Genomic DNA, 23,350 nt, shown 5'->3' with positions numbered 1-23,350 from the left:
ACAAAATCAGAGTAACATACTAAAACCGAGGGAAACGGATTAAATTTTGATCTAAAGTGGCTGAAATATCAACTAGACCTGAACTGCCATGACCACCTGACCACCAAGATCCCCTGTTGTATTCAAAGTATTTTGATAAGATGTATTTAAATATTATTATCTGATATTTTCACCATATATATCACACCAGTTTATAGCCTCCTTTATGAAATGCATGTCATTTCTGATGTTACATATTGTATTTCCAACCAAACAGAAATGTTTTTGTATAATAATTGCCTATAAAATTTGACAATTATAATTGTGAAATGAATTGCAGTTCTCACATACCAGGTTATTACCAATTTAATAAATGAGGATATTTTATATCAATCCATTTCTCTGGCTCAGATTACAAAAATAATTTTCAAAAGGCATTTTTTATATTAAATTTTCCTTTTTAATTTGAAAACAACAACAAAAAAGACATTTTACCATCATATATAGTCACTGCGGGGTGTTCCGAACACCCGGACTACTATTGCCATTAAATGTTCCATTAAACCGCGGTGGTCGCCAGGGTATAGTGTCAGTTAAATTGATTCCAGTGTCATTTGTTCTGTAAAGTATCGTGTTTTCTCCATTTTCATTTGCACTGTTATCAGATGTAATAGTCTGGGTAAAATTTGATGGACTAACAGAATGAACAGTTGAACGAACCAAATCATTTTGAATGAAAGTCACATGATTATTTTGAACACAGTTTGGCATATTTAACGAGTTTCTTTTTGACATATTTGAGCAATTATTTGTAGCACTATAAGACACACTTTGATAATGTCTTGGTTTGTATTGTATTCCAACAAAATCGTTCTTTGCTTCCGGTAATTCTTTGAAGCAATGGTATTTTATGGCAGTGTCTAAATCCTTTTGGACTTGTGGGAAGTTTTTGAAAGCTTCATTCTTTTGTAAATGATATAGTACCCGCCGATGAAGAAAAGGATATCGAATATTGACTAGAATATCCTCTATGAGATTTTTTTCACTTATGCTGTTCTTTTTCATCCAGTCTGTAGCAGAAGTCAGAATAATGTTTTCTTCTGCACGACAGTTATCACTTTTCATAAGATCACAAACTAGATGAGAGCTGCATTTCTGCCATCTTTCGCTCGTCACAAGTTCCTTATACTTGGCACAAAGAATTTGAAATGATAGCGTATGTATATCTCCACAGAAAGAATCAGACTCATATATATCACATATCACATCTATCGGAAACCCTCTTGAACTATCATATTCCACTAACGTTTTATGCATTATTTGCAAAATGTAACTCTCGCAGTGCTGCGATAAGGCTTTGACCATGTATTTTTCAGCAAGCTTATGAAGTTCTAGCACATATTCCCGATGCAACCAAACTGCACCACTGTAAATAAAAAACAAAAATCGACTGAACACCTGACTACATTCAGGCAGCTCTTGTAAATGCAATATTTCACGATCCTCACTCAAAGTTGTGTCATTTAGCATTGAAGCGAGGACAGCACTCTTCATGCTTATAATCATCTTATGTCCATTGAAAACAAACTGACCATCGTTGATGTCGATAATGATGTCACTGAGTGTTTCATTATCGAACAGCGATTCAAATGACTGTGTCGTCTTAACTTTTTTGCATCCATCTTCTGCATTTCCATAAATTGGTTCGTCCGGAGCGTAATTTTCCGGAGGTTTGGACGGATCAGGATAATGTTGACCGCTTGGACTGAATCTTTTCATTCTTCATTGTATTACTTTAACATAACATCATGATGGTCTTTAGATGGTCCTTTAGTGATCTGAAGAGAATAATACAAGACACATTAGGATTTGTGAATTCAAGAATACTTTGAACTAACAGATAACATATATAGTGTATCAAAATTGTATGTAAAAGAATGTTTCTCTTTATCCCCAAAACAACAGCTGTCTCAGTCTATAACATGCATACAGTCTACATGTTCAAAGCTTCTTAATCCGTGTAATATTGTGAAAAATATAAAACTCTAAATATTCACAATAATATGAAAATGAGTATCTTTTATCTAACTTTTAACTGATTTTTATTTTCAAGTTAATAAATGTTTCTTGTTTAGACAATACATGTCATATGAATAAATTGACTTAGTTAATTTTACAACTTTAGAACATAAGAAATTTACCCTAGGAAAAAAGATGTAGATTTTAGTCTGATAACATTAAATTCATAAGATAAGAGATGAAATAATTCTTAATATTACATAAAACTTACACCCTACTTCAGGTTTGAATAATAAAATTATGTCAAATTTTCTTGAAATATGCAATAATTTGTAATAATACACATATAATTTACCTTGTACTTATATTTGTCAGAGAGTTTACATCTCAATAAAGATATCGTGATTTACGATTGGTAGGAAGTTGTATATAATAAATATTGCATTGATGGTATATTTGATAGATAGAAGAGGTGTGAAAAAGCCTGATCTGGCTCGAGGGGGTGTCGGCCAGTCTGTCAGTCTAGGATTGCTGGCACACGGCTAATGTACATTAATGGATATGTCCCATAGCCATTTTCTTTCATATTTTGATATTTACATCTAATAACAATTTGGAAAATTGGTGATGTAAGGTTTCGTAAGATAATTTATTTTGATAAAAGTTCAATTTTTGTGAATAATGAAGTTTTGTCATTTGATTAAGTGTCAAAGAGGGTTATTTATAAGAAGTGAAAATTGAATTGACACTATTTGAAATTATATCCAAGAGCAGTAAATGACAATGAACAATTCTGTAATTGCTTTTTTGATTAAAACGTGCATGATAAAACAAAGATTGAGAGATGTATTAGTTTTCTTTTTGTTTAAAATGTTGAAAGAATTTGATTTTTTTTTAAAGAATTTATCAATTTGTTTAATTTTTACCACTGAATCTAAGACAAGGTGTTACTTTGGTAGAGGTTGTTCTTTAATCATCTGTTTAAAGAAAAGAGAAGAAAAAGAACTTGTATTGCTGTTCTTCATCTCAATGGCACAGTGAGGGTCCATAGAGGATATCTTCGTTTATTTATTTTTTATTTATTCATAATGGCATTCTCATGCTATTTATATTGTTGAAAGGTTTTTGCAAATATCAAGCCCTTTCCAACACACAATATAAAGCATTATAATAAAAGTACCAAGTAATATAACTTTAAATAGAGATCACCAATTCTAAAAATAGCTTAAGAAACTGAAGTCATGTTGTTGTAAAATTTGGCCACTTTATCATTATTAAAGAATCAGTGCTCCAGATCTGTATGGCACCAGATACTTCATAACACACTGTGGCCCCCTATCAGGAAAGATATTAATCAGTTTATTTCTTTAATTTGTGATAATGGTCTGTTTAATGCAAGAATATTTCATTCTCAGCAATACCTTCATGAAGCTTATCATTAGGCTTGTGAGCCAGCTAATGGGGTTGGCATTCCAAGTTTTTGTTGAATCAATACTTTGTTATGAAATTTATGTCTCTCGTGACATATCTAGAAATTTAGATTTATTAAGATGTAAATACAAGAAATGTGAGTTATATCATCATCAGTGAGACAATGATACTGTTTAAATATTTAAGTTTCGGGTTTTCAAAATATGAAAATCAAAATCAAAATGAAAATTTTCAAAACAGACTTTAATTGTTGAATTTCGCATCTGGTGTGGTAAAATTGGAAGAGTTAATGTACAAAACAAAATGTCTTTTGAATATCCTCCTGACCCACACCCATTTTTTAATATCAGTACATGTACAGATTTTAGTTAAAGTCTTTGGACTATAAATAAATTTCACCTGAGCCCCAAAATTGAGGAATTAGACCCCTCATGGTTCAACATGCATTATAACCAAAAAATAAATATTTAAGAATTTTTGTTTAAAAAAGGGGACTTTGGTTGTCCAGACCCCCCTCCCCCTACCAATTTTTGAATGCTCTCTTTTCAATTGACCTCTTTCCAGCTATTCACTTCATATCTGTAGAAACAGATTTAATTTGTTAGACTAGGTATAAAGATTCAAACTGAAAAATGATGGAATTACAGAAGCATCATAACTATGAACTGTAATAGATTTTTTCTGAAATTTTTGTTTAAAAAGGGGGAATTTGACTCAGGGGTTTTCCAACCCTACCCCATCCCCTACCAATTTTGACTTGCCCTCTTTTTAATTAACCTCTTTCTAATTTGATTCACCACATATCTGTAGAAACTCACCCTTCTTTATTAAGTATATACACCAGACAGAATTTGTTATGATAGGTAAAATTTAAAGACAATAATATGTTATAGCCAAAGGGTCTTTGTATAAATATTGACAAAGATAAATCAAAATGGGTGACAACTGACTCCAGCCAGTATGTCTGTCTTTCAATATCTATAATTTGCTGTTAAGATAAAATTTAAAACTCAGAGTCACATGATTAAAAATAAATTTATTTACTTAAGAGCTTAATATCAATATTTAGAAAAAATGTGGTTGTTTTAGAGAGTTTGTTTTAGGAAATTGTGGTTTTTGTTGAGAGATTTGTTTTTAGACAAGGTTGATTATGATAGAGGGTTTGAGGTTAAATTAAAGTGGTGTTTTAACTTCTGGAGGAGATGTCATTTTAGGAAAGGAAGGAAGGGCCTGATCTTTTCTTTCGTTCTATTTTTCTTTATGAATTAAAGGAGATATATCAACCCAATATCACAATAAAATGAGAAATATCTTTTTCAATTTTTTTTCAAAATTTTTAAGAAGGGTTAAAATCAGTTTATGTAAATGAAAATTTGAGGTCACATTTTGGTTATAAAGTTGTCTAGTATTATACATTAAATAAAAGTGGGAAAGGAAATGGGGAATGTGTCAAACTCAGACAACAAGAATATCAAAAGTAAAAAGATCTTTTCATAAAACTTAATCACCTTAGACTTGATTTTATATTTTCCCATATGTCAATATTTTTATAGACATTAAAGTCTGTTAAGATAATAAGTCAAACATTTTGAAATAGAAAACAATAGATTAAATAGTTTATACAAATGTTATGATTGTAAATTTAAGAGGATTTCAGACATTTTGTTGGCTTAGTTTACAACTGAAAGAAACATTTTTTTTGCTTTATCATGGTAGATCTCTGTTGTTGTGATGTAAAAAACAAAAAAGACATAAACATTACCCAAATGTTTCTTCGAGGTAAAAAATCTTTTAAAAAATCAAATTTCTTTTACTTTTTGTAAAGAAAAAAATAAGGAAAAAATCACTGAGAAAAAAATCTTACAACAACTGCTGGTTTTCTCAAGACAGATAAATGTAAAAATAAATACATACATTTAGTTAAGTGTTTTTCACCTTTGCACTCCATTCATTTAATTCCACAGTTGCAGTTTTTATCTAGGTACTTTAAAACTGTAAGCAAGCTACTCGAAAAACTATAAACTCTGCCAGCCTCATTGATTTAAGTTGGATTCCCGAATTATTGAAAAGAAAAACAGTTTAATCTTCTACGAGTTTGAACAAACATAACTTAGATGATAATACTGATAATGTGAAGTCTCGAAAGTAAAAAGATAAATAACTATTTGATTATTAAGGTTAGATGACTAATTCGTCCTTACCTGCATTCAACCCTGATTACGTACTAATCATGTTTCCATTTAAAAAAAGAAAATTAAACACACTTTATATAATATTTTGGGAGTAAATATCCACAACTTCGTCCAATATTCTTCCTTTTGTCCTGAGTTAACCCGATTTGTATGTCGTTTATAGGCCTAGCCAAGCATAGTTTATCCAGAACTGTGTCTCCAAATTTATTGCCTTACGGCTAATCACTTCTAGGTTCTTACAGGTAAAATCCTTCAGGGGGAAGCAGATTTTAGACGATTATGACATTAATAGTTATTTCTGTCTTTGTTTCCTATCATGCAAAATAAATTTCGTATACTTATTTCATAATATTTTAAATGAATATTCATTTGTCATTTAAAAATCAAAGATGTACATGTCTCATGAGTCATGTCGATGTTTTTACCTGAAAGAATTTTTTAATTGTCATTAACGAAGATTGGCTTAATGGCTGGCCAATCCTCAAATTTCGTTTTAACAAAACCATACTGATAATCACCTTAATTTCTTTGTACGATTGACGCGCTGACACAATTCAACGTAAAATGATATTTCGTTAATGAATATATTTTTCAGTTTAGTAGATGTGGAAAACTATTGAACACTTAAAATGTTGGCGTCAGAAAATCTAGCTATTGAAATAATTAAAACTAAAATGCTTGTTAGCTCAATCAGCTGTCAAAAGTTATAAAAAAGAATGTGAATTTTTCCCATAATAATTTCACTAAAAAATTGAATTGTGATATTTTTGCATTGGAAAAAAACAAAAGAAATTTGTAAAAGTAATTGATAATGCTAACTTGATAGTCGGATAATAAAAACTGAAAACAAATTTAACATGCAGATTATTATGTTAATTATGCATTTTAATTGCCCTAGTAATTGTCATTACTATATAAAATCAAATATTATATAGGAAGATGTGGTATGAGTGCCAATGGGACAACTCTTCCATCCAAGTAATAATTATGCCTTTAAGCTTCATAATTTGGTAAATAAGAGGGAGAGAAATTCTCTAAATGTATTGCATAGTTGAAATGCACATATGTAAATGTTTAATCCCTTGGATGTTGTTTACACTTGTTAAAAAGTCACATGCTGATAAACACTGTACTTTCTCACATTTCTAAGCTTTAAAAAAAATGACCTATTTAAATTTTTACAACAGCTTAAAGAAATTTTATGTTTTACATTTTATGATAAATCAAACTTACTTAAAAAAAAAAGGTTATGAATATTCTTCCATCTTATTTTTGCCTACTATTATTAATCTCTTTGTAAGTACTTAGCCTCATTTTTACTTTTGTAAACCAATTTCTTATTCCAATATAAAGAAAATCTCTTTGTTTTACCCTACATGCTTATAGTCAATGTATATAAATCAGTTGTTCTAATTAGGCCTTAAATATCAACCCTAGAAACATTAAGCATTGGAGCACTACTTTTTCCAGTCAAATTTTAACATTTATAAGCCAACATGTTTTTCAAATCTTATTCCAATATATAGAAAATCTCTTTGTCTTACATTAAAGTCAATGTATATAAATCAAATGTTCCAATTTAGCCATTAATATCAACATAGAACCATTTAGCATGCTAAACACTATTAAAAGCATGTAACTTTGTCAGACCTAATTTTAACGTTTGAAAAATTACAATTTTTAGAAAATCTTTGTCTTACCTTATAGTCAAGTGTATATAAATCAAATGTTCTAATACAGCCATAAATATCAACCTAGAACCATTTAGCATGTGAGCATTAATAGACTTTCCTTGGCTAGAGAGATTTACTGTATAAACAAAAACTGTTTGTCGAGTATCAAAGTTCTAATCTACTAATAGTGTAGTTACTGTCGACCAGAGTGTTTACTGTTTGCTACTTATTGTGTGTAATCTGGGATATCTTAAATTTGTAGCCAGCATGCCACCTCTGTGGCTCCACTGTGGCTTGGTACTAGACTGGACAATATCATTGACGATTAATTATGTTATGGATATAAATGTTATTAATGTCTGCAGGGATATGATTGTAGAATTCAATTAATTTAAGATGAGGTGAAAATTCAGAGTGAAATGTAAATTAATGTTATTGTTAGTGTATAGAATTTGAAAGAAAAATGAATGAAGAAAAAAGAAGGAATACAAAAATATACATTTTGACAGAAGATATCCATTGAAAAAATTAAGAACAAAATTTAACCATGTTCAAAAGTGAAAGTTGAATTAAGATCGAAAGTTTAACCCTGTTTAAGTGTTATTGTTGGATGTTTAATGTGTTTTGTACACAGTTCAGACAAGTTAAATGATGATAACCTATATATGGAGTTGTTATTACAATAGATTTAAAAAAAACCAATGCTTAGTTAAAATACCATATATGTTGAAATAACAGCTACCCCCTCCTTCTCATTCCCCTCTCCTGCCCCCTCCCAATTGTACTATTTGTCCTTTGAATAATCATTAAGTCTAATATTTGACCTTCACCATTTAGTTGCTCAGTATGTGAAAAGCTAACATTTTGACAGCATGACTACTGTTGTATTTGCTGGTATCCCAATGACCAACACAAGTCTTACCATATCATCATTTGACTGAAGATGTAGTTTGATTCTACAGTTTTGTTACTTATATTATCCTCTGTTAATGAACTTACCTTGTTGTGGCTTAAATGCCACATGCATCTTAAGTCCATAAAACAAAACAATGATCTACTAGATTTTAAACTTACCTTGTGGCTTGTGCCACTTTAGTTTATATTCCAGGTGAAGACGTTAGAATACTCATGCATTCAACAATCTTATGGTTTCTTGAGTGGGTAGGGTTAAGTCAATATCACTCTGCGTTTATGTATTGGAACAGTAGGTTACTATCAGATCGTACAAAAACTTATGTTTGTAAATACACATCCGGTACAATGTAAAGTATGATATAATAAGCATGAAAAACATGTACCTGTCGGTGAAATTGACGTGAAATGTGGTGACAGGTGGGTGGAGTTTAAATTCTCTTTCCTTGATCTTTATTAGCCAATGATTGGCAGTTATCTACATCATTTTCCTCAATTTAAAAAAAAACCCAATTTGAAATATAAGAGGATTTTTATTGACAGTGATTGATTTTATTTTGATAAATTTATTTGCGGTTTAAAATTTATGTTTGAAATATTTTGATGCATGTTTAGATTTACTAAGTAACATTTATTGCTAAGGGAACATTTCTGAAATTTTATCAACTGTGATATCAAAAATTTTTCATGATCAGAAACTGAGAAAATTAAAGTGTTTTTCTTGATTAAATATTTTTTTTTATTTTCAGCTTATAGATTTATCTTTCTAACAAGAGAATTAATGTTTTCTTGGTGAATTTTAACAAGTTTGTTATCATTTAAAGGGTTTTTAGTTCATCAAATAATCTTATTACATGGGTGTAACAAGATTTTGAATAATACGAAACTTTGTTAAGAAAGACAGGAGGTCCCTCGACATCATGATAAACAGAATGAAGTTAGAGAAGGCACCATGTATTACATATACAGTTAAACCTTTGTTAAGCTTTCTGAGTTACACTTGTACTTAAGAATATTACATCAGTAAACATAGTGTAGCAAAACAATGTAGAAGAGTCAGACAGTTTTTTTTTTAAAGTTGATCAAAAAAACCTGGCAGATCCATAAATTTCCATAAGGGAGGCAAACTGACTGCCAAAAAGGGGCCTGCTCAAATCATGCTTCAGTGATTCCCTATGTAAGCAACTATTTTTTTCCAACATCAGGAACTCTCACAACCGAATATTTGAAATCCAAGGATGCATAATTATAAAAAACAAGATGTGGTATAATTGCTAATGAGACACCTCTTCACAAGTGACCAAATAGCCAGAAATAACAACTATAGGTCACTATATGGCCTTCAACAATGAACAAAGCCTTTACCACATTGTCAGCTATAAAGGGCCCTAAAAATGACAATGTAAAACAATTCAAACAAGAAAACTATCAGCCTTATTTATGTACAAAAAATGGAGACCTGAAACAGTTAAATAGCTGTAGTGATAGATTATAATATTACAGACTGACACAGAGTCTGACAACTTCTCCTGAAAGAAGATAACATTGACCTATCAAAAAAAATATTGATATTCTCACGTAACAAACAGTAGAAATACAGAGGAGTTTATCAGTCTCTCCTTAAAGTAGGTCACATTGACTTAGAATAACGGGTTTACTGATGTTCTCATGTAATGTATAGTATGATAAAGTAGGTCACGTTGACTTATGATAGAAGGTTCATTGAAATTCTCATGTAACATGGTGGTAGCATACAATACAGGAGAATCTGACAGCTTCTTCTTAAAGTAGGTCACATTGACTTATGATACAAGATTTATTTACAATCTTATATACAATGCCAATGGTGTTAGCATACAATACTGGAGAATGACAGCTTCTCCTTGAAGAAGGTCACATTGACTTATGATAAAAGGTCAGCATTCTTATGTAACATGGTGTAAGCATACAATACAGGAGAATCTGACAGCTTCTCCTTGAAGTAGGTCACAATGACTTATGATACAAGATTTATTAACAATCTTATATACAATGCCAATGGTGTTAGCATACGATACAGGAGAATCTGACAGCTTCTCCTTGAAGTAGGTCACATTGACTTATGATACAAGATTTATTAACAATCTTATATACAATGCCAATGGTGTTAGCATACAATACTGGAGAATGACAGCTTCACCTTAAAGTAGCCATTGACTTATGATAAAGGGTCAACATTTTCAAGTAACATGGTGCTAGTATACAATACAGGAAAATCTGACAGCTTCACCTTAAAGTAGGTCACATTGACTTATGAAAAAAGGTCAACATTCTTATGTAACATGGTGTTAGCATACAATACATGAAAATCTGACAGCTTCACCTTAAAGTAGGTCATTGACTTATGATAAAAGGTCAACAAGCTCATGTAACATGGTGTTAGCATATAATACAGGAGAATCTGACAGCTTCTCTTTGAAGTAGGTCACATTGACTTATGATAAAAGGTCACTATTTTTAAGTAACATGGTGTTAGCATACAATACAGGAGAATCTGACAGCTTCTCCTTGAAGTAGGTCACAATGACTTATGAGAAAAGGTCAACATTCTCATAAACATAGTGGTAGCATACAATACAGGAGAATCTGACAGCTTCTCCTTGAAGTAGGTCACATTGACTTATGATAAAAGGTCAACATTCTCATGTTACATGGTGTTAGCATACAATACAGGAGATTCTGACAGCTTCTTCTTAAAGTAGGTCACATTGACTTTTGATAAAAGTTCAACATTCTCATGTTACATGGTGTTAGCATACAATACAGGAGAATCTGACAGCTTCTTCTTAAAGTAGGTCACATTGACTTATGATAAAAGGTCAACATTCTCATGTTACATGGTGTTAGCATACAATACAGGAGAATCTGACAGCTTATCCTTGAAGAAGGTCACATTGACTTATGATAAAAGGTCAACATTCTCATGTTACATATGATGTTAGCATACAATACAGGAGAATCTGACAGCTTCTTCTTAAAGTAGGTCACATTGACTTATGATACAAGATTTATTTACAATCTTATATACAATGCCAATGGTGTTAGCATATGATACAGGAGAATCTGACAGCTCCTCCTTGAAGTAGGTCACATTGACTTATGATAAAAGGTCAACATTCTCATGTTACATGGTGTTAGCATACAATACAGGAGAATCTGACAGCTTCTCCTTGAAGTAGGTCACATTGACTTATGATAAAAGGTCAAAATTCTCATGTAACATGGTGTTAGCATACAATACAGGAGAATCTGACAGCTTCTCCTTGAAGTAGGTCATTGACTTATGATAAAAGGTCAACAAGCTCATGTAACATGGTGCTAGCATACAATACAGGAGAATCTGACAGCTTCTTCTTAAAGTAGGTCACATTGACTTATGATACAAGATTTATTTACAATCTTATATACAATGCCAATGGTGTTAGCATATGATACAGGAGAATCTGACAGCTCCTCCTTGAAGTAGGTCACATTGACTTATGATAAAAGGTCAACATTCTCATGTTACATGGTGTTAGCATACAATACAGGAGAATCTGACAGCTTCTCCTTGAAGTAGGTCACATTGAATTATGATAAAAGGTCAACATTCTCATGTTGCATGGTGTTAGCATACAATACAGGAGAATCTGACAGCTTCTCCTTGAAGTAGGTCACATTGACTTATGATAAAAGGTCAACATTCTCATGTTACATGGTGTTAGCATACAATACAGGAGAATCTGACAGCTTCACCTTGAAGTAGGTCACATTGACTTATGATAAAAGGTCAACATTCTCATGTTACATGGTGTCTGCATACAATACAGGAGAATCTGACAGCTTCTCCTTGAAGAAGGTCACATTGACTTAAGATAAAAGGTCAACATTCTCATGTTACATGGTGTTAGCATACAATACAGGAGAATCTGACAGCTTCTCCTTGAAGTAGGTCACATTGACTTATGATAAAAGGTCAACATTCTCATGTAACATGGTGTTAGCATACAATACAGGAGAATCTGACAGCTTCTCCTTGAAGTAGGTCACATTGACTTATGATAAAAGGTCAACATTCTCATGTTACATGGTGTTAGCATACAATACAGGAGAATCTGACAGCTTCTCCTTGAAGAAGGTCACATTGACTTATGATAAAAGGTCAACATTCTCATGTTACATGGTGTTAGCATATAAATACAGGAGAATCTGACAGCTTCACCTTAAAGTAGGTCATTGACTTATGATAAAAGGTCAACATTCTCATGTAACATGGTGTTAGCATATAAATACATGAAAATCTAACAGGTTCACCTTAAAGTAGGTCATTGACTTATTATAAAAGGTCAACAAGCTCGTGTAACATGGTGCTAGCATACAATACAGGAGAATCTGACAGCTTCTCCTTGAAGTATGTCATATTGACTTATGATAAAAGGTCAACATTCTCATGTTACATATGGTGTTAGCATACAATACAGGAGAATCTGACAGCTTCTTCTTAAAGTAGGTCACATTGACTTATGATACAAGATTTATTTACAATCTTATATACAATGCCAATGGTGTTAGCATACGATACAGGAGAATCTGACAGCTCCTCCTTGAAGTAGGTCATTGACTTATAAAAGAGGTTCACGCTGACATTCTCATGTAACAAAGTGATAGAATTCAATATGAGAATCTTACAGGTTCACCACAAAGAAGATCACATTGACCTATAATTAATGGTTCACTGACCTATATCTAGATGTCATACAATGTTTGATACAACAGAACATATATATATTCTTGTGTTCCAATAAAGGGTGTTTGATGGGCTTATTATCATGCAGGCATTACAATATGATACATAAACACATTTTCACAATGAAAAACTAAAAACTGTTCATATATTTGTATATATCATATATATCACATAAGCTGTATTCAAGTCAGAACCATAATCATAAAACGAGTAATCATTACTATTGTAGCTGTATACTAATTAATGTTACGTCTAACATCTTGACATTTATTGATATAATTACCTATATATTTTAGAAAAGAAAGATTTTCATTAGCAACTTATCATATAAATTTTGTCTCATTTGTGAGGTCTGGAAAATGATGACATATATTGTTTACCTCTTTGAATAATATCTACATATAATCAATCTAAATATGACTAACTAGGTATAGGATGCGTCAGCTTCGTAATTGAAGTTCAGATAGACTTAAGCAGTTAAGGATGTACTTAGATGGAGAAAAAAAAAATCTAGAATTTAAAATTGATACTATAAGTTGAAATTAGTTAAGGAACAAAATAAGCTAAAAATATTGATAGTTCAATGGACTTCTTTTCGAGATATACTTAAATTTTTAAAATATGGCAGGGAAAGGCTGACTTTTATCTTATATTTGCATTTTGCTCTCAAATAAAAAAACAAAACAAAACGAGAACCTGCTTTAATTTTGGAAAAAAACTTTTATGAACTAATCAGTCTAATATGGAAAGATAAATGGGTGTTATGGGGCAAAAATTTTACTGTGTATTATCGTATGGGAAAAGGCCAAGGATTCTGAACATCTGACACAAATTCCAAAAAAATAACACTACCCATAACACTTTGGTTTTGTACATTTCATGAGCAGAAGATTATATTATTTAGTCAAATACAAACTTATAACCCCGTCAAAGTATCATACTTTACACAAATGTCAAGAAAATCAACCAAAAACTGACCAAAAAAGACTCATTTTTGCAGAGTTATCTCCCCTTTCAATGTTAATTTCCATAGGAAATTATAAATGCTGATTTTGAGTTTTCCTCAAGTTAGATTCTATGGGACTTTTATCTGTGTATATAAAGGGCATAATGCTATAGATTAGAACTAAAACATTTTCTGTTGTAATTAGTTTGAGGTTAAATCTTAGTTTGACTGAACCAGAAGACTTTGTGGTAGAATTGCTTATACTAATTTTCAGAATGTCTGAGTAGGCTATGAGGCATCAAACCAATATTCTAATACACATGCCTTTAGATGATATAGACTGGACATGGAAGAACCAGGATCGTATGACAATATTAAAACTTATTCCATAATTTACAACTAAGCTCAGTCCAATCCTTTTAAATGGAATGATATATACATATTTGTTCAATAATGCTCCTTTCTGCTTTAAACTTAATTAAATTCTGTCTGAACTGCAGTAATGTTGGAAATGAATTTTCTGTGTTGTTTTCCCGTGGGTAAACAGCATCAAACTCAATTATTCTTTAGCTTGTATATGAGAGATATTCCCAATAAAGGGACTTAGTTTTCCGTGAAGTTGCTCTAAATGGTAAATTAAAAGTTTTTCCTGTTTCTCTATAGACATTTATTTAATTGAAATATGTTTTCGTACCATTCAACATGTTTTTATGGTCAATTTAATGCATTTTATATAGAGAGACTTAGTGCTTTCTGGATTGTGCAATGTATTTGTCATATATGTATATTATTAGAAATTTAGACATTTATATATATTTAAAGACCAGATGGATGTATGATCTGGTCAACAAAAGAAAAGTTGTGTTTTACCATTGTCCACTTTATTCATCTTTCCTTTTTTTACATTTCCTAGAAAAAAAGCATAGAACAAGAAGTTCAACATTTAGGCCCATTTATATTTTAGCGACACAAAGAGCCTCTAGTTTAATTTTTACCGTAATTTCAATTGATTTTGACCTAATAAACCTTGGCCACCATCCACGATCCAAATAGTGTTTATATTAATGAATACTGTATCAAAATTGCATAGAGGGATTAGGGGTTGAAGCATGAAGCAATGACGTGACTGGTGCAGCCCCCTTAGTTCAGTCAGTGTGCCCTGCAGCCCCCACCCCCCTTATGAAAAGTTCTGGATCACTGAATTTGAATTGTCTCATTGGCAATCATTTATTTCTGGAATCACCACTGCATTGGAATCTTTTGTTTACAAATTATTTTGAATTGTAGGTGGCAGCAAAAATTTACAAAATGGGCTATATCTTTGGAGTTTATAATGTACTTTAATGAAAATAACTGATTTATTCAGCATTAAGGTTTTTGAAATAGACCCATTTACCAAAAAAATTGTGAACTTTTTGAAGTTTTATGATAAAGTTGATATTTTAGTGCCATAAGGGAACCTTGTCCTTTGAGATCTACACAAAACACCTTTAACTTAGTTCAGGGACTTAATCTTCTAGATATAAGTATGGAAAGTCCTTTCTTGAGTTTGATTATTTTGAAATTTTGATTGGATGCACTATACCAGAATAACTATGACAATTAATATCTATCTTAACTTCATGTAGTTTATCAGGATTCTTTTATTGAAAACAATTGTGCAATGTATAGATAATAATGCATGTTGAATAAAATTGATAGAAGGGAGATAACTTCTAAAGGGGATGAAAAAATCCTTCAAAAGTTCATCAGGTAAAAGTTCATAATGAGGTGACTATCGATGGTTTAAATTTGGTATTGATAACTCCAATAGAAGCGGAAAGAGTGGGTTTAAAAAAAATGCTGGAAGTTAAAAAAAAAAGAAGAAAAAAAACCCATTAGAAAAACATAGCGGAAAGAGTTAATTGATTTAATTTGATTATAAGAGCAATGAGGTACAAAATATGCCATTGCATGGTTTGCTGGACAACTGTGAACCTTTAGGTTTCCACTTGCATTTTATCCTACCACAGGATCTCCTCTCCAGGTGTATGTTCACCATATAGAACCTGTTTAATAAATAAAATAGAAATGGGGTCTCCATTAAGAGCCTCAACAAAAGGGGATACAAATAAACTCATCATTGATACTAGGATTAAAATTTTATAATTACGCCAGACGTGCGTTTCATTTACAAAATACTCATCAGTGACGCTCGAATCAAAAAATGTTTAAAAGGCCAAATAAAGTACGAAGTTGGAGAGCATTGAGGACCAAAAATTCCTTAAAGTTTTGCCAAATACAACTAAGGTAATCTATTCCTGAGTTAGAAAAGCCATAGTTTTTAAAAATTCACTGGTTACAGAAATATGACTTATCCTCATAAAACTGATGTACATATTTCTGTTTTTTTATGGCCTAATGAAAATGCTAATTATTTCTCCATATTCTTTGTGCATTTTATTGGAGATTTTTACACAAAATCTCTTTCTCAAATGAAAATAAGATTTAGTATTTTTCCAGTATCAGAAAAAACATCATAGAGAATATTTTGCCTGACAAGATTAAAGTAATTTTGTAGAACAGAAGTGATACAAGTGTGTTAGTGATTTTATCTGTAGTTTCCACTGATCCTCTTAAAAAAGTACATATCTAAAAGATATATTTCTCAGGGCTATTTGGTCACTAGGGAGGGGTTTAATTGGGGACATTAACAGTATGAGTATGAATTTGGTCCTAGAATGAAGTTAATAATTAGTTATTAGGGGATTATACATTTTCCCCAAGATATTAAGGGATATGAATTGAAGATTTTACATTGTAGCATGTTTTTCAATAAGAGAAATGTATATATTTACCATTTATATTTATGGATTAAATTGTAAGGTTTAAATTTATATTTTTTTTATATGTACATATTCAAATTTTCTAAAACACCTTGATACCTTCTGCTGTTGTTTGTTCTATGTTTGGGTTGTTGTCTCTTTGACACATTCCCCATTTCCATTCTCTATTTTATCAAACTGTTGACAAATAAAAGGAAATTTGAATCGACATATATACAAAGGAAACTGGAGCCCAGAGGTCTGTGGATCGGAACCACGCTCTGCTACCATGTAAAACTTGGTTGGTTGATGATATATTTTAACTCCAGCTCCTGTGGAGAGAAGAGTAAACATTACATAATATACAGATATAACACCTAAAACTATCTTCAATTTTCGTATATTTTTGTTAATCATATCTTGGATATTTTCTTATAGATGAGGACAATTTCTTCATGACCCTTTTCTCAATAGCCCCTTGCAACAACCCCTGAATTTTATGAGACCATCTCATCTTTATCATCACTTTTTGAATATGTCAGTGTTGTAATCATAAGAAAGTATGTATACATATAAATGTTTATCTTATGTTTTATCTACATTGTTATGTCGAATGACAGAATATAGCATTTCCTTTTGATGTTGAATGACATAAAACATGAAGGCATTGTAAGGGATTTTTACTTTCATCTTTCATCATGACTTTACAAGAATATGTATGAACAGAACAGAACAGAACATATTTTATTTCCAATTAAGGGCCCACAAGGGGCATATGTGTAAAATTACTTTTGTTTTTTGGCTCTTTGTCCTATTTTGTTTAATTTAAGAAAATTAGATTTTTAGAATTTAATACTGTAAATTCAGAAATTCATGGCAGGGTTTTACTTATACTTTTGAGTATCAAAATGATAAGAACTCACGTTCTGATATCTAGTACATATATCTGTATGAAGATTTACCTGAAATTGCTAAAAGTAATCTCACCTTTTTGTTCAAATCTACTTACCATACAGTGACCTATAGTTGTTAATGTCTGTGTCATTTTGGTCTCTTGTGGACAGTTGTCTCATTGGTAATCATACCACATCTTTTTTATATATTAAATCAAAAATTGCAATAATAATTGATGCAGTAAATTTCTGAATTTACAGTAATCAATAGTTAAAAGCATATGAATTGAAACAAATAATTTTATCATGTGCCTGTCCCAAGCCAGGAACATTGTCAGTAGTTATATCTTAATGTTTTTGTCATTTAGGGAATTTTGTGATGATGACCGATCTTTAATTGTATCTGTGTTCACAAATTTTCTACCTGTTAAAATGGGATTTCATGGTTTCAGTCCATTTTTGAGGATTTCTTGATGTCTATAATGGTTTTCATGGCCTTCTCATGATCTTGTGTTGGGAGGAAATATTGCACCTCATAAACTAGGATATGAGATGTATTTACAAACATTTTTATTGTACACAAATTTACATTAATCAAATGAGAAATAATATGCAATGTTGAGTCTGAGTTTAATTACTTTTCCTAATACTAGATAATATTATTCTACAGTTTACAATGTATATAAAAAGTCCCATAGATAACTGTATATCCTAAAAAAATTGGGTTTTTTTCCCATAGAAATGTCTGTATAGAAACATTCATTTAAACCTACCCACTAATTATTAAAGTTGCAAAATTAGTGTTTAATTTCCATTCTGAATTTGGATCATAAAACATAAAAAAGAAGGTATTATTGTGAATAAGACAATTCTCCACAAGAGCAAAATGGCACAAAAAATAACAACTATAGGTCGCCGTATGGCCTTCAACAATGTCAATGAGCAAAGCCCAGAACGCATTGTAAGTCATCTATATGTTAGTACTTTTCCAGTTTCAATCCTTTGGAATATATGAATCATGACTCTATTATTAAGTAAATCTCTTGTTACTCTACCTTTTTCTCCTCACTCTCCAAAAAGACCATAAATTCAAAATAACCCATGAGGTAATTATAAGGTTAATTTTTTTAATTGTAGAAAGGGAGACAATTCAGTTATAATATTTTGATTATTACCAACAATTGTTTATTTATTTCAGTTCTTTCATTATAAAGTGCTTCAAACCTTTCTCAGCCCAGATAGATACAGTTGGAGTTTATAGCAAGTTGTACGTGGAAACCAGCAACTATCATAAAGATTTAGCTGTCCAGGTTCAAAAGTATGTATACATTCAGAAGTCAGTATGATCAGTTTAAAATTAGAAGATGTGGTATGATTCACAATGAGACAATAATGATTACTCTTCTCAAGATACCAAATCACACATAAATTAACAACTGTAGGTCACAGTATGGCCTTCAACAATGAGCACAGCTCATACTGCATAGTTATTTATATAAGGACCCCAAAATGACAAATAGAAAACACTTGAAAATAGAAAAGCAACAGCCAATCAATCTACAAAAAAAATAATTATCAACACATATGTAACACAGCAACAGACCACAACCATTGAATAACAGGCTCCTGACTTGGGTCTGACACATACATACAGAATGTGTCAGGTTCAACCATGTTAGCCGGATCCCAACCATCCCCTTAACCTGAAACAGTGGTACAAAATGTATAACAGTGAAGCATAAGAACCAACTATAAACATAATGAGGTCATTATTAAGTTCCTAGTCTGGATTTTATCTTTATCTTATACATTTGTAAGAACAACTGTAAATGGTAATATTTCAAACACTTTATAAAGTAAGTTTTACTACATCTTCGCTAGCCAAGTGAAACAATCCACTCCCATTTTCTCCACCCTTGGCGGATTGAGATAAAATGTACGAGACACAAGGTAAGGATTTTTATTGGTTGCTGTAGAAACTTGCTGCATCCAATCAAAAAGCGCCTATAACATGATCATGAGAGAACAGGAGTGGATCGTAACCCGTGGCTAGCGAGGATGGTTTAACTAAATCCCATTAAAAATTGGTGTACTTTGAACCTTTTTTCATTATGTCTTTATGAAGTTAGTGTCAAATGTGTTTGACTATGCGGTATGAGCATTGCTCATTGTTGAAGGCTGTACGGTGACCTATAATTGTTAATGTTTGTGTCATTTTTGGTCTTTTGTGGATAGTTGTCTCATTGGCAATCATACCACATCTTCTTTTTTATATTGCATTGTCACTGCTGCTGCAAAACAGCAAAACTGATCTTACTTCCATGTCCAAGGTGTTGTGCAGTTTGATCAGAGTTTGAATATTTCAGTAAGTGTATGCTGGAAAATTGTATTCATTAAGCAACCTTCGATTTAATTTTCTGATTAAACTATTTCAAATTCAATAATATGCAAATAATGTAAAAAAAAAATTATGTTAAACTTAGTGATGCCATTTATATATAAAATTGAAATACTTATATGAATTTGTATGCAAAGTAATGTACACACAAAAAAAAAGAACATAAATGTACACATTGGACAAGGTATGTGTGTTTTATGACATTCTTTCCATTTACAGACAAGTGTCAAACGGTTTCAATGACAAATTCAATTTCAGAAGAATTGATTTTTCTAGAATAAAACAAAACTTAATGAAACAACAACATTTTAAATATTGACAATTGACAGTTAACAATCATTGCTGCTTCTTCAATTTTTACTTCCTCCATAAAAGTCCTACATTTAAGTATTTATTGCTATATTTGTCATTTCGTTTTATTTTTATAGCCGAGAGAAGAAATTGAACACAGGAATTAATCCTATGACTCAGAGGAAGATTAAACTTCAGGAAAGACAGCTTAAGGTAAAATGAAGGTTGAAAGAATAAAAAAAAAACCAGTTTATAAATTTCTTCAGACTGAGAGCGTTACTGGATTCACCTACATCACAAATGCTCAGAGACAATATTTGGAAGCCAAAGATGTGTATGAATCAAAATGATTGAAGAGTTAAAGACCAAAAGGCCAGTCCTCTAAAGCTGCCTCTGAAATCTCCAATCTTTTCTACTTAACATGAGTTGTGTTAGGTTAAGCTTTTCAAAGAATATAAATGCTAGTACATGTACAAGATGATTCATTAGGTCGCATACTTAGCAACAGTGATGCTGCATGCTAAGTCTCCCCTGAGCTTTAGTGAAAATAATAGAAATTTTGCTTGTGTTAACTAGGTTTGCCTGTCATGATTTACTGTATGTTGGAATTTTACATGAGAGGGAGACTCTATATATATAAAGGTATATAAACGAGTCTAAATTGAAGACTACATTCAAACCTATGATTGCGTTGGACAAAAACCGCAATTTTTATACTTGTGCATGTTAAACAAATTTCGTTGTAGAAGGGTCTATAAACAACTTGTCTAAACATTAACCCAACAATGTTAGATCTGTAAATTTCTCGCCGGGATTTTAACCCATGCTACTGAGATATCGTGACACCAAATCGCCTGCACTGTAGCCGTCCCACTACACCACACGACCACCTGGGGTTGAAGTCATAAACTTTGCTCAGTGCTCGGTGCACAAAAATCATGCTCGAAACATGAAATCCAAAATTTGATTGGTTGATTTAGGAGTATGAGTACAAAAAACTGACTCGAAGTTTTATGATCGCAAGGCCTGACCTTCATAAAAATGAAGCTTTCAGTTGCCAGGTGTTACCTTTTCATGTCAGTTTTAATCTAGCGTCGCACTACAGTACATGATATAATAAGGCATGGAGATGTTATTTTTACAGATCAGCTGAATTATCTATAGTAAAGGATCCTGCAAATTAATGTAAGATACAGTCACAGAAAATAATTATATATATAAGTACGTCTGAGCCAGTGACAACTCTACAACAGATTTATCCATTGAATCACCAGCAGTGATGGTGATACATGGCTGTGTACATTATATGTATACAACTCGTTTAAACATCAACCCAACAATGTTAGATCTGTAAATTTGCTTTCGCAAATTTTTTGTTCTTCCCTCGCTGGTATATATTTGTTTTAGATGCACACATATAAAAATTGCAGTTTTTATCCAACGCAATCAAAGGTTTGAACGTAGTTTTTAATTTAGACTTGTATATACAACTTGTCTCAACATCAACCCACCAATGTTAGATCTGTAAATTGGCTTTAGAAATTTTTTTGTTCTTCCCTCGCTGGGATTCAAGCAAATGCTACTGAGATATCGTTACACCAAATCGCCTGCACTGTAGCCGTCCCCCTAGACCACATGACCACCTGGGCCTCATAAAAATGAAGCTTTTTGGTGGCCAGGTGTTACCTTTCCAAGTCAGCAGGAAAGTTGGAGAGTTGTCTCACTGATAATCATACCACATCTTCTTTTTTTATATTGTATTGATTTTCCCAAATAACAATATATGTATGGGGTTGGTTTTTAAATCCCATCCAAATATTTGTAATCTTGTTTGCATGTTGAGATTATAAACCAGTAATGTTTTAAAAAAATAAAGTACAATTATCAATGATTAAATTTATTTAATACAATAAATAAATAAATCACCAAAAATATTGAATTTAACAGATTACACATAACACCAACTCTCAACTCTCCAAATAATAGATAAACAACCATAGACAATACTCATTGTCTAAAAAACTTGACTAAAAAATGACACAAACTATTATTGGATTCTTTGTGAAGTCAAATTTCCATATTTGCTTATTGAAGGGGAGATAAATGTAATTCACCAAATAGTAAAATTCTAAAAGAAGGAAACATAAATTGTCTCCCTTTGATTACTTTAATATTGGTTTGCATAGATTTTTAAGAATCTTCTGAAATGATTGAGTTATAAAAATTCTATCAATGAATATTTAATTTTAATCAGGGCAATTTATTTAAATTTAAACAGTCATACATGGAGTAATTTTAAGTTATTATATTTTCAGTTGACTATTCTCCATGCAGCTAAGATGCTACAAGATTTTTATCCAAAGAAGATTTTCCCAAGAAAGGCATTGTTTTCTGAAGAAGACTTCTGGGAAGATGAACAACTTAAGTTCAGAGACTGGAGAGGTATTAATTAGTAATTCTAAGTTCAAGCTATTCACGTCACTCAATGTCTTCTTCTGTTGATGGCCAAAAAATTTCAGCAGAACAGGATGGACAAAAAATTAAAAAAAAAATCTTGGGTCAGCTGTATACTGATTTCTCTGTACACAATTTTGGTCATTTTGAGATGTCTTAAAAGTGTGTGCCCTTTTAACCTAGTCTGGCTGAATGAGGGACACAGGCTCCTTAGAGCCTCTAGTTTCAAACTGTTGATATTCCATTAGATTTGTAGCAACAACTAACTTGTATTGACTGTTTTATGGCATTTACTTCTTGAATTATCTTTGAATTTTCTAGAAAGGTGAAAGAAAAGTTTAGGAAAGGCACCAGTATAATATTGGAATGATTTAATGGCTCAAAATGGTTAATTTTTTGACATTGCTAATGTTTCTTTCGATTTTGAAGAAAAAAAAATTAAAACTGGAAGTTTTGTGATAATTCAAAATTACAAGTAATTCCAGATTTATTTCCAGGATTTGTTTTGTTTATCAAGTTGATAAAAAAGAATTACAGGCTTTTAATTTTATGACTTTATAGGTGTAAAACTACCAAATCATGGTATGTCACAT

The 23,350-nt window shown here is 31.5% G+C and overlaps 2 protein-coding genes across 7 annotated transcripts in view; one reads left to right on the top strand and one right to left on the bottom strand.

Moving 5' to 3' along the window:
• Window positions 1-23,350, top strand: part of LOC134725097 (uncharacterized) — a 122,107-nt gene that overhangs the window by 46,750 nt on the left and 52,007 nt on the right. The window contains exons 26-28 of the mRNA XM_063588627.1: window positions 18,813-18,932; window positions 20,441-20,516; window positions 22,619-22,745. Coding sequence (XP_063444697.1) covers window positions 18,813-18,932; window positions 20,441-20,516; window positions 22,619-22,745 — 323 coding nt within the window. The remainder of the gene's footprint in view (window positions 1-18,812; window positions 18,933-20,440; window positions 20,517-22,618; window positions 22,746-23,350) is intronic.
• LOC134725094 (BTB/POZ domain-containing protein 17-like) lies at window positions 400-7,572 on the bottom strand. 6 transcript variants are annotated; one of them, XM_063588622.1, is made up of 2 exons: window positions 7,322-7,572; window positions 400-1,817 (listed from the first exon to the last, which is right to left on the bottom strand). In XM_063588622.1, exon 2 carries the CDS (start codon window positions 1,756-1,758, stop codon window positions 487-489), a length of 1,272 nt encoding a protein of 423 aa, XP_063444692.1. In that variant the 5' UTR covers window positions 1,759-1,817; window positions 7,322-7,572; the 3' UTR covers window positions 400-486. The 6 variants fall into 6 exon arrangements, with proteins under 6 accessions (XP_063444692.1, XP_063444691.1, XP_063444693.1 ...); XM_063588621.1 differs by lacking the exon at window positions 7,322-7,572 and adding an exon at window positions 5,631-5,963; XM_063588623.1 differs by lacking the exon at window positions 7,322-7,572 and adding an exon at window positions 5,344-5,552.

The sequence above is a fragment of the Mytilus trossulus genome, chromosome 7, assembly GCF_036588685.1.
Source record: "Mytilus trossulus isolate FHL-02 chromosome 7, PNRI_Mtr1.1.1.hap1, whole genome shotgun sequence".
In the NCBI taxonomy this organism is placed as follows: domain Eukaryota; kingdom Metazoa; phylum Mollusca; class Bivalvia; order Mytilida; family Mytilidae; genus Mytilus; species Mytilus trossulus.
Note: the sequence above shows the minus strand (reverse complement) of the source record. Positions and strands in the feature narration are given on the sequence as shown.